This window comes from Accipiter gentilis, chromosome 16, assembly GCF_929443795.1.
Source record: "Accipiter gentilis chromosome 16, bAccGen1.1, whole genome shotgun sequence".
In the NCBI taxonomy this organism is placed as follows: Eukaryota; Metazoa; Chordata; class Aves; order Accipitriformes; family Accipitridae; genus Astur; species Astur gentilis.
In genome coordinates, this window is record NC_064895.1 from 29,020,482 (window position 1) to 29,033,618 (window position 13,137).

The 13,137-nt window shown below is 39.9% G+C and overlaps 1 protein-coding gene across 2 annotated transcripts in view; it reads right to left on the reverse strand.

Moving 5' to 3' along the window:
• FZD3 (frizzled class receptor 3) overlaps nt 1-13,137 on the reverse strand; it is a 63,898-nt gene that overhangs the window by 4,671 nt on the left and 46,090 nt on the right. For both annotated transcript variants that reach the window (XM_049819211.1, XM_049819213.1), the window contains 2 exons: nt 2,371-2,519; nt 232-465 (listed from right to left, as the gene is read on the reverse strand). In XM_049819211.1, coding sequence (XP_049675168.1) covers nt 232-465; nt 2,371-2,519 — 383 coding nt within the window. The remainder of the gene's footprint in view (nt 1-231; nt 466-2,370; nt 2,520-13,137) is intronic.

The following is a 13,137-nucleotide window of genomic DNA, read 5'->3' on the forward strand; positions in this document are numbered from 1 at the left end:
AAACCAGCACCGAACACATTCACGCTGTGTAATTCATGAAGACCAGTGTAGACTCTGAAAATACCAGGGTATTTTTTTCTCTTTCCAATCCAGACACTAATAGGGAGAAGAGATGCAATCAGAGCAAGTAAATATTAGCAGAACTTCTAGTTTTAGCAATATGATGGCCAAACGTCCGGCTAGCAGAGGCTTGTCCAATTTTCCACAAGATTTTAAAGAGAAGAAACGTACCGGCCGTCACGCGATCGGTGCAGGCTGCCGTGGTAGCTGCTCACTTTGCTGTGGACACTGCCTGCCTTGCTCCTTTGGTCGTCCATCATTGCCAGCTGGGTAGAGGAGGCGTGAGTCGAGGTGCCCTGGGTCGAAGTGCCTCTTGACTTTCGGATGATGGGAGTATTGGGATCTCTCAGAAGAGACTGAGCAAAGTCTGGCTCTTGCAGCACTTGACGACTCTCATTTACAACTCTGAACCAGACATGTAATTTGAACAGTTAACATTAATGACTGCAATATAAAAGCGATTGCAGTAACCGCACCGTAACTTTTTTACAAACAGAACAGACATATATTACAGCTTGGCAAATAAGACCGTCTATTTACATTATAACGTCCCTATTTGCCAAATTTTGAAGCACCCATACATTTGGCTATTTTAGCTAAGTTCATATTCTTGAATCCTTCCCACTCCCTCTATCTGATCCTCTAGCCTAGACATGTGGAATAATTGCAATGTATTTGCTTATGGCCTTAGTTAGTGAATATTGTTGCAGGAGAAATCCTTGGGATAGCGCTGTGACTCAGCAAGCTCAGTTTACCCAAGGAACTGCCTCTCAGGGAACACGGGAAGGTGTTCCCTCACTCAACTGAGCATTTAAAATCTGGATTAAAAGTGGCAGCAGGAGGAGAACACCAGAGGAAATACAACATACACAATAATGCATAAGCAACTGGTCTGTAGCCCTTAGATCAGTGGTTACAGTCTCACAGCTTCTCTGTTTGCTGAAATCCCTTGCTGGGAAGGGCTGGCAGAGGGGCACACACTTGACCGCTCTACCATAGCGTGATGAAAGGAGGTGCTATCACATCCTCTACATTCCCTTTTATTTGTTTTAATCTTTTTTTTTTTTGTGGTGAGGCCTTTTCCTCCCCTCCCATTCTCTATATTATTCTTTCATGTTCTGTTTCCTCCGCCTGGCCAGCTCCTCCTCGTAATTTTCTTGCTCCTGGAGGATCACAGGCTACCTAAGGAGGGAGGTTTGTATTGGCTCTGCCTCTTACTGCTCAATAAATGGGGCCGGCAAAGGAATCTGGCTCCAGCAGATGCTGCGGTGCGTTGGAGCTCCTCTCCTGCCTGGCTGCACCAGGAGAGAGGATGGCACTTGCAGGAGCCACCCAGCTCTCCCGGAGATAGCCGGTCCCGTAAAACAGCTTCCTCTGCCTTCATTAAATCTATCCCTGTCCTCTACCCACCAAACCAGTACGTCACCTCTATGTAAACCCTATCTAAATCTAGGTACATATATTAAAATCATATTACGTTGTTAACCGCATGCATATCTTAGTAGGTTATCTTTTGCACAAAGAAAAATTTACTCAACTTTAGAGAAGGTAATTTTACTTTAACCTCAGCAGAAGGGCAGTTCTGCTCAGGATGGACAAGTCAATGTCATGGAGTAGTCACTTAAAGGCTTGCTGCAGATGTCGATCTATTTTGAAATGTCTGCTTAAAAGACACTATTCACAATTATGAAAATAGCTATTCATAGCTATTACAAAATCATATAGATTGTCTCTAAATTTATGCCATACCTTAGCCTAACTTAATTTCAACCTTACAGAAGCTATACGACATTCTTATTGTCATTTTGTCAACCTGTGCTTTGGCACTAATGCGTAAGGGAAGATTAAATGCAGAGACAATTGCTTTTAACTGCAATCATGGTGAAAAGAACTGACATTTAATTTCAATTTAAAGGTCTGATTCAGTTGACTAGATAAGCACATTTATAAATAAAAACTTCCAACTCCATCTCTAGGTAAATGGTAGAGAAGCTGTAGTATTCAACTGAAATCTAATTCTTGTTAAAAAGTATTTTGAAAACAGATGGAGCAATGTAGATTTAATTCTGGGACCAAAGAATAATTATGGAAAAATAAGCAACAGTTTTTCAAGGGGGGTTTGAGCTGTTGCTTGTCTTGTTCTTCCTTGCTCCATTTTGGATAGCGAGGGATTTCTAAGAAAACTGCCCCTATCTATTCCTGTCTTTGCCTCTCTGAAAAACTAACCAAAACACTCTTCCAGGACTACAAGGGAAGAGGAAATTATTTGCCAGTACTCAACCAGTTTATCTATTAGATATCAATACGCACTCTTTTTTCCTGCGTCCGTGGAAGAAGCTAGCCCACTCAAAACAGGTCTTTTTGCTTCCAACCCAGAAGACAGAGGGTATCCCAACGACCAAAGCCATGAGATATTTCATGAGAAAGAGAATCAAATCTGGACGACTCATCTGAGTGACCTAGAGAGAAAAAAAAGAGAAGAGAAGATTATACAACCCATCATAGTTCACTACTCCATTTATTAACTCATTTAAAATAACTGTCTCTGCTTTGAGCCAAAGTAAACATCAACAGGGTTCCTTTGTTTCGTGGCTCTAGGGAGCATGACCGAGTGTGTTGTACAGCCCACTGTTGAGTAAAACAAAAGATTCAACTGCTGTGAGGTCTTGGCCTTTATTTCTATTTCTCGTCTTTTGTCTGTGCCCTGAATAACTGTAAAGTATTTTCTAGTCTACAGATTATAAAGACTCGTTTCTTTGATGGAATTAATGTATATAAAACCAGGTGCTACATTTGCTGTTGGGAAAAAATCCCAATGAAATGCTTCATGGGATGTTCAACGCTGATCCTTTATTCCTTAGCCTTCAATGGAGGGTTATACCCATAGTCTCCCTCCCACAGGAATTCGAGGCATTGCAAGGTATGACTGCCTGATTCTTACCGACCTGGCAAAACCCCTACCTCTCCCCATTTCTTCAGGGCCATCAACTGAACTTGAAAAAGCTCACGAGGTCTGTTTTTGCAAACATTGTGGTATACAAAGGATTTGTTTGGAAAAGATGCAGAGAAGATACAAAGATATTATTTCCAGGAAGGTCTGTAAGGTACTTTTAAAACAAAGAAGCATCCAGGCACTCTCTTGAATCGATAACCCAGCTCAAAACCAGAATCTTCAAGGACAGAGAACTTCAAGTGCAAGTCTGAAAGATACCACTGTCTTCTTACATGAAGGCTGTAAAGGAAAGGAACTATCTTATTCTGGTGTAATTAAGTTCTCTGTAAGCATTTGTGTGACACTATCACTTACACTGTGACCATGGAAGGTACACTAGATCTCAAACATCCACTGGCCATTAAACGACTTGGGGTATAGGAAGAGGTTCCCTGCTTTTCATCACAGCTGAGGGAGAGCTGGTCAGAAAACCTAAATGAGGGATCAGTCAAAATACTGAACACAGTCAATAACCAGGGAAGATAATAAAACTGACGACTGCAAGGCTGAGTCTAAAGGAATGAGTCTGCAAAACACCTTGAATATTTTTATGGTAACAGGGGATGAGGACTATGACAGAGATGGCACAATAAAGGAGAAGAACGGGTAGTCCTGTAAGCAGAGAAAGAAAATGAAGCCAGGCAGGGAGCAAGAGAGAATGAGACTGATAAGCAGATGACATGAAAGGACGGCAGACATGATGGCACAAGCAGACGGCAGACCAGAAGGGAGGGAAGGAGATCCTGTAGCTGGGGACTCTTTGGTAAGGACTGACAGGCCTTCAACCAGAGCAGATCCAGAGCAGAAGGATCTTCTGCCCAAGAGGAGCACAGCTCAAAGCGGTGGATATAGAGGCAGAAAAGTAACTTGACAGGTGAAGGGAAGACATCAGTGATTGTCTCATATCGTGAGACATTGACAGTATGAGGTTCTCACTAGAATGGCTTTAGGATGTGTAATGGTAAGGCTGGGAAAGATGTTTAAACAAGTGGAAATTTGAATGACCTTCCGTTAAATTCTGCTGATCCCAACAGAAATAAAGTAGGTACATAATAGGATAACAAAGATCCACAGATGGCTCAAAGATTAGTATGGCAGGAGGGTTTGGGGCTGTTTAATCATGGGCAGATGCTCATGAAATTAGGTCTCTTTCCAACAAGGAGTACCTGCAGGAACAGCTTTGGGACTGTTGGCGGCACAGCTGATAAAAACCATTAGACTTAAGAAAGTGATCTGGATATCTACCGGCCTGTTAAAAACAGAAGAAAATACCAGACAAGCTGTTTCAAGCCAGGGGAACATTGCTCTGTAAGCTAAGAGTGAGACTGAAATACTTGGTACAGTTCTGGGAATTCAGTTTGAATTCATCTTCCTGGAAAGCAGAGGGGTGTAGAGAAGAGCTAGTAGGATGACAGGGAACAGCCAGCCTATCTTGCAAGAAGCTTGTCTGGCCTATAAAGACTCAAAGGTGTGAAAAAAATAATTGTTATGTAACATGAAATATTTAAACACTGAAACATGGGAAAAACCCCACCTAGGAGTATTTAAGCTAAGCAATAGGAAAGAAATATGGCGGCATCAGCCATGAAGAGTTGCCATCCTTACAGGAACAAGATTTTTGGAATAGCTTTCAAACCGGAATTGTGGGGATGGGCATCTTTTAAGGTTTAGTGTTACCAGTCTACGAAAGATGTTGACAGTGACAGTCAGAGCTTCCCTCTGACCCTATAAGCCTATATTAATGTAGAAACACATATGCGATCTCCTAAAACAACATCAAGAACCATTTTTATTCCCAAACTGAAAATCCAAATTCAATGTAGTCACTGTGTCAAGATGATTTGCCAGAAGTAGGCTCATGCCCCCATAACTCTCCAACCACATAATGCTGAGGGGCAGCAGAGCTTCTATATGGACCAGTGAAAATACAGCAATCATGGTTTTAATACTTTGTATTATTACACATTTTCTAATAATATCACCATTGTAGCTGGAAAATGAGAATTTAAGTGTCTTGCCCAAAATCACACAGTGCAACTGTGGCAGGCTAGAACATGACAAGAATTCAGGGCATCAATATTGGTCTTTGGTAGCTACATGCCCATCTTTCAATTAAATGTAGAAATATAATGAGCATTATTATAAGATGCCTGCTAGAGTTCATCTTCATATGAAGTGGGATCAAGGTTCTCCCCATGTCAGTTCTTTCCTCAGTACTGCTTAGTATGCTTTCCATCAATCTCTGCCCCAGGAAAAACACTGATGCTGAAGGGTCTTTGACAACACTATGGACCTTCCTATGCTTGCAACCATTTAACCATGGAAAATGAGTCTGAAGGCTTTCCAGGTGGTTTTGTAGTCAACCTGTGAGATTCCACTCAAGAAAAAAAAAAATTAATAATTACCCAATAAAAAAGTATCCAACAAAATTAAGCTCTCAAAAGTTAACCTTATTATCTCATTTCATAATGTGCAAATGTGGCATTAAGTGGAATAAATGGTGAAATTCATCGTTTCTTAATGAAGGTAATATTCAGGTAAATTTTTATATTTACATATAATGCTCGTCTGCTGAGCCAAGTCTCCCCTGGCATAACTACCAGCCTGAAGGGAATTTAATTTTGATTCTTGCGTTAAGAATAAAACAACAGTTCAGTGCTACAGCTCTCAGTTGCTCACTGTACTACAGGACATCTTTATTTTATTGACTGAGTCATACTGTTTTATGCTCAAGCCAACAGAAATCAGGTGCTGTGATGTGTACTGTTGCCCATACTGAATATATTACAAATCCCTATTGCACTAAGTAAATTATATTACTTCCATGAAGATATTACAGTAAATCACTTGATAGCAAAACTTCTGGCTCAACATATTCATGCTGGGTGCTATAAATAATTCCAAGCAAAAATTAAAATAAATATATGCAATAAATACTTTCAGGTGAAAGGAAGAACATCCTACTCTTTGGCAAAGCAAGTTATTAAACATCATTACATACATTTCTTGAAAATAGCCTCTTTACGCAAAGCAAGCAATTCAAGTAGTAACATATTAGACTCACTGATCATTAATACTAAAGTGACTGCACCTGTTTTAAACACATATCTGCAGATTATGAGACACTTATAATAATTAACACAGGAAAAATGAAACTTAAATTACTATTTCAGGCTTATAAAACTGAAAATACCAGGTGTTTAAACCCAAAGTCTCCAAGCCCATTTCCCAGAAGCATGGCACTCACGTAACTCCAAGCCCAAAACACTGCCATTTTCTTTCATTAGGACAGAGAACAGGTTGCACAGTTTTAAAAAGCAGTAAAACTACGGAAAAGCTCACTCCTGTTCAGCCTCAAAACTTAAATCCCAGAGATTTTCACTTTTCCTATACTGCCTGGCTATTTAGGAAGAATAAAACATACAACTTAAACAACAAAGTATTGCAGACTTTAACGTGGTTAGATATATTCATAATACATGAAACTATAATTTGACCTGGAATATCCAAACTTCACACACCGCTTTACTCAAATGCGAAACATTTTCCAAAAGCATCTGCTAATGTGATCTGCTTTGCTGCACAACCGCAGCATTGATAGTTCTAGAAATAAGGGTCCTTATTTATAGTAAATCCCCACTGGCAGCGAGTATAATGTTGAGACTGTTTCAGTAGCACTTCTGCTATTTTAAAACCATTTTTTATATATCCTCAGCTTTGAAAGCTCAGCTTGCCTATTACTATTTATGCCTCTTGCTGAGAAAATCCATGTAACTAGGACTACTGAGGCAAGTATGGATCGGCTGAAGCAACAATAGCAGCAATTCCAGCACCATAAAATCACTTGCTCTTCCTTTTCTCAACACATTCATTGTGCAGGACCCAAAGTCTTCCAGAAGTATCCAACTCCAACACATGAAACCTCAATAATTTCGTGGGGGAGTACTTAGACAAAAAGCTGCTGCTGTAACCCTGTCCACACTTCTAAAATAATCAGCATCTTCATTTTTACAACTTGTCTCAATTGAACGACTAAAAGAGGAGACACAACGCTTCACTAAATTCCAGAGTTCTTTAAAACCATGAGACATCTACATGTGCAACCACCTTTGAAGACGACAGTGAAAAATGGACAAGATTTCCAGTTTTTATTTATATTCTTGGAGAGAGATAATGATGCAGGGAATATATAATGTGGTCCTAGATGCTGTGGAAGACCATCCTCCCATGTCTGTAGAGATTATAATTTTCTCCTCTTCTCCAGCCCGTTAGCTCAGCTCTGTTTGATTCTGTGCAGAAAGACTTTTGCAAATCTGAGACAAGAAAGAAGTCACCCAAATCTGAGGTATAACAGAAATGAAAATAAATGGGCAGACTGATTAACCGACAAATGAGACACTCAGGTCTCTGACGCCATCCATGCTTATATAATAAGGTCACCTGATGCACTTTCCATCTTTGTTTTTAAAAATTCAGAATATAAGCAAATATGTTTGAGCTTAAACAAATGCAAACTTCTTTAAGCATTAATTGGGTCTATATACTTCCTTAAAAATGAGGATATTGGGAAACATCTAAAGAAATAGTATGTATTTATTGTTCTTTCTAACAGAAATATTTCAACTTTCAGTGAAAACCAGTTGCAATTTTAAAAGTACTAAAATCAAAGTGTGATGGAATATACAATTTGGAAATCAATAGATGGCAAGAACACGAAGACAAGTTTTTCTTTTACAATTGTATTCTTGGAAAAAATCTCTCTAGAGTAAGAAGTTTTGAATGAAAATGTGGCAGTTCTTTTATGAGAACAACAACAAACTGGGTGAACTTACACCACTGTTACTTTTTACTACAAATATCAAAGTTTATTTAAGAAACATCCCTGAAAGCTAAACTATTGACATAACTGAAAGGAGGAAAAGAAACTAAAATGCAGTTACTAAGAATTTAAAATGTATTTTCACCACCTCTCATTTTTCTACAAAATCCTTCAAAGCTGCTGACTTATGCTGAGCTCCATACAGCTACACATAACAAATACTGTAAGAACAAGGAGTAAATATCACTAATGTGAACTCTCTATGCAGAATTTCCTCTTCTTTTATAGAATTACAATGCAAGCAAAGCACTGCTAATAGTTATTATGTTGTAATTTACTTGGGAGATAGACTGATAAATATCATAAAAAGCACACTCTTAGTGGCACAAGAAAAAAAGCCTTAGAAATACAGCCTAGTATTTTTTGAGCTTTGATAAGCACATGGTATGTAGCTTCTGAAGCTACAGTTAAAGACTTAAAGAGTATTTTAGCAAGGTATGTGAAGGTACTCTTTGTTACAGTTTTGGGTCACAACATGTTATTGATGTACTGCAATAATTTTCATATAGTAACATGCAACATCCCTCTACCCCTCCTGTATAGACGTGGGACATCCTCATGCCCTCCCCCAGTGGTTTAAACACTGAAGGAGTTTTAGATATTCAGCTTTCAAAGTGGGGGTCTAAAGGGGTACTTGATCACAAAATACCCTCTGCAACTGCAGCACCATCCAAGCTCACCTTAGTTGCCTATTTTAGGACTTCAGTGTTAACCGCAGATTATACATTACAGCAATTTCTCTTGAAATTAGTTCTGTATGAGCATTCATTTCAACTTTCAGTTTTGTTCTGCAAGTAATCCAAGTTGTGAAATGCTAATAAAAAGTCCCAATGTGCATCTAAAAGTACAGGGCGAACACTGTGTCAGCTATAAAATAACAGCTCTCAAATACTATTACTTTTTTGGCACAGATGGAGAAGCATGAACGCCATTAGAAAAGCAACCCCTTTAATATTAGAGATTGAGTTCCACTGCAGATGCAGCCAATGAGGAAAAAACCCTCTTAGAACTACTACTACAGTTTAGGCCTGCTACACTCACATTATCAGCTGAAACAATAACTGTGAACATCTACTAAGTAATTTAATTCAGTCATTTCTTCTGTTTCCCACTTGGCATCATTGCCAGACCCTTCTTTACGTCTGTTAACCTCAGCGCTCCCCTCATCATCATGTATCAAAGGCTTTCAAAATACCTCATATATTGGCAAGCCACTGACTCAAATCTAGAGACACTGCAGATCTTCTCTGGGCCTCAAAAAACTGTGATAATACCTTTCCTTCCAGATAAAAGCCTGTCTTACAAGCATGCTGGTCTGCTTTGAACATCAGGAGCTGCCTTTCTATGAGGGCAGACAGCGTCAAGGAAACGGAGACCAGAAGGCAGCCAGTGGCCGTGTCCTTCAAGATGAAAACCTCTCCTAGAGGAAAGGTAACACTGGTGGTGATTCTCCATTTTCCTTCCTACCCGATCGCTTTCCTGGAGATGCAAGAGGGGCTTGTGCACTCTAGCAACATGAGAACTTGGGAATTTAGCAAAGCCAGCACACATCAGTTAGCATCATTCTTGAGTGACAGCCCATTCCTTGCGCGCTGAGTTGGACCTGCTGCAAAGGCAGCCACATATGAAGATGTGATTGGAAAGCCTTGACAGGCTTCGTGCAGACACCCGTGTGAATGCTAGATTGCACAGATCTAAGTCCCTGAACTGAATTTGTCTTGCTGTGCAGCTCTGGGCCTTCAGTGGTATTCAGCTAACAAGAAAAAATAGGCAACAAGATGTAGATGCAGGGGTTTGGGTTGTGCACTCTCCGCTCTATTCTGTTCAGACACGTCTCGCAAGCAGCACGGGCACTGATGTTTCACCTAATGAAGACCAACAAACAAGTTCTGTCAGATACAAAGATTGCATATGCGATAGCAAGATTTCTGTAACCCGTTTTTTTCCTCCTATCTGCTGGGTTGGCGTAGCAGCTGGGTTGGTACAGATCATCAAACAGAAATGTACTTTCCTCAGTGAATACAAAAAGACATTAGTTTGAATGCATTGTTTCCCTACTGAAACACACAGTGGCAGGTGTTCCGAAAGGAGGTTAAAAACATCAATTTCAGCATTCCTCCAGGGAAAAACAATGCTTCTTTGTGGGCACACTGTTAATTTAAGATGCTTATATAACTAATTTCTGAATATTTTCCCCTTCTGCCCCTGAATGATCAATCACGGTTGCTTTTTAGTGACAGAGACCAGTGGCCTCTTCCCACTAAAATCACAAATTAATGAGCTTGCTGCCTATGTGAAGTGAAAGCACAAACACAACACCTGTCCCCTTCCTTTGGGGCACAGTTCCACAACAACGTTGATCATTTGATATTTCCCTAAGGATAAAAAGCAATGAAATTCAAATTAACCCATCCTTTTGTTGAAAATGGGAGAAGTGGGGGAAAGACCAAAGGGAATCTGATCCAACAGTCTCATTTTCATAACCAATTCCATCACTGTCATTGCTTTGAGACTTAGAATATTATACTCACACTGCTCGTTTCCCAGTAAAATGTTGTAGCATTTGTCACTGTAAAATAAAATACCTTTTTCAAGTTATTAAAATCCTGCAACTTGCTTGTTTTACAGTTAACCAACAAGCAAATCCGTGCCACTAGTCTAGCTACGAGGCTGCACAAGCTGAAGAATTGAGAAACTATAAACACCTGAAAAAAAGGTAATGGCTAACCTGATTTAGCCCTCATTTAAGAGATAATGACAAAGCCAATACATACTTCGGGAGTTTCAGAACAGCTTGTCTGTGTGAAACAGTGTCAACAGGATCAGGAGACTTCCCTGCATCCAAAAGAAACAAAAGGAAACTTCTCTGGCTCTAAACACCAAAAGCCACATGGCTCACGAGATATCCAGACTATTCCAAGCAGAATAAATACGATCATTCAGACTCCGGGATTTCCGAAGGCGCAGCTCTATGCTATCACATGAGAACACGGATGCTCATTGTTTCTTGCTCTCAGTTGTGCTCTCCTCAGCCGCAGGAGCATGAAAGCACCATGCATTAACTTTGCCATTGGCTCACATTAAAACAATTAAATTGTTAGAACAATTATGAAAAAGCATTACTATTCTCCAGACTTACTTAACTCCTGAGTTGCTATATACCCAGAGTGAAAATTAAAGCAAAGTGATCAGCCTATGGAAGACTTGGGCCAGTAACAGATAGCTTCAAAACCTAACCCAAACTAAAAATAAATAAATAAGACACTGTAATAAACGCTTATAAAATTACTGTCTTAATGGGATACAGGCTATTCTGGAGGAAACTTATTCACCACAGAAGTTAAGTATTAGCTCAGGCACTGCAGATCCATGTCACCATGCCGAACTCATCTGCAATACATTTTTTTCAAGAATTTAATCTGCATAAGCACCTAAAAAACACACACTTATGAAAACTGCCTCTACAGAACATTTAAAATGTAATGAATTATATTTTAGAATAATTTCTCTTGAGTTTCCAGCATGTTATGGGAGAGGAATATATGGGAAAGAAAGAGTTCAGTTCATGGAAGGACTGCACTGGTTTTCACCAGAAGTCATCCATTGTCTGCGTTGTGCCAGGGGAACACACTGAAGTCTAATCATCTGCTGGAAAAATAGCTTGGATAAAGAATAACATGGCAGAGAGCGGCCTCTCACAAGGTAATGCTGCAAGGTTTTCCTCATCTATCTCCTTCTTGAAAAGGGATCCCAGAGGACAACTAAAAAGGTCCTGACTCATGACTAGAGTCTAATAACTCGCTTCCAATGCTTTTGCCCTTCAGGCCCCGCAGTTAGTCACAGTGTCAGTAACCAGCAATCATCCAGAAGTTTGATGCTAACTGCTCTTCCATTCATGGGACAAGAATGCAGAAGACTACAGCTTCAGTGATCATCTTACTGGTATCTCGCAACAATCTTTGGGCAGGTTGATTCTGCAGCTTCAGGAGACTGCTGCTGGGAGAACGCCCTGTTTATCAAGGGAAAGCCGAATCTCAGTGAAGCTATCAGGGTGTCTCATAGTTTGTGGCTTTATCTTGAAACAGAAGACAACATTCAACCACAGCTACTAATTTTTTAAGTGCTAGCCATAGTTTGTAATTAGAGAGATTGCCCAAGCACCTGCCTTCTGTTTTACCATTATGTGGAACTGGCATCACGAGTCTCTTAGCACTAATGCCGGGCATTAAGCATGGCAAAAGCAAGCCTACTTGAGTGTACTACCCATGAGAGACTTGGACTTCTCTTTCCTTTTCCTGCGGACACGTACAAGCTGAAGTGGGCTGTCCTCTGCAGAGAGGAAAAAGCAAACAAATCCCCACCTGCCACAAAGTTGTTTTCCCCAGCACAGCTTATCTTTCCTCTTGTCACTGGAATAAAAGAATCACGTCACAACACTTGAACATTATTCCTCACTTTGGACCATTTCAGCCCCTCTCCCAAATACCCCCTTTTGGATGAGCTGTAGCTGTTCAACGTAACAGGTCTGAGAACCCATAAACTCTTTTTTCCCTTACAGACTTGTGAATAACACACGGATTAAAATGACAAAGTATCACTTCAAGTCAAAGCGTGACTCACCCAAAGGTGTCTAACACAGAAGATGAAACAAATCCGATTTACTATGATTTCTCTTACTTAAATCCCAATGCTTACAAAAAAAAAAAAAAAAAAAAAAAAAAAAAAAAAAAAAAAAGTCATGCAGTTGTTCTTACCCTCATTGTGGAACCAGATAGCCTTACCGTAGTATTCGGTCTTTGTGCAAACAGGGATTGCAGTTGGCATGGGCTAAAATGGGTCAATAAACTTAACAGCTGAAACCAAGTTTTATCAGCAATTGCTTCTTTACTGGCACCCACAACACACTGCTTGATACACTTATCTTTCACAGAGATTAAGACAAGATTAAAGAGATGCCTACCTGAATTACTGGCAAATCTGTTAAATTAGGGATACTGAGAGGTTGCTGCAGTAGGTTGCATTTGGCAGATTTGTCCCATGGCCAGAGAAGTTGGAAGCTCCCTGTTGCCATTCAGAAAAAATAGCTTTTTTTTCTTCAGGTATTAGCACTTCATTGGCAATCAAACAGTAAGACAGGAAAAAACCCACCCTAATGTTTCAGAAAATCTTATTTCTGTCAACCCTGCTGCTAAAAATTAACTTGGAC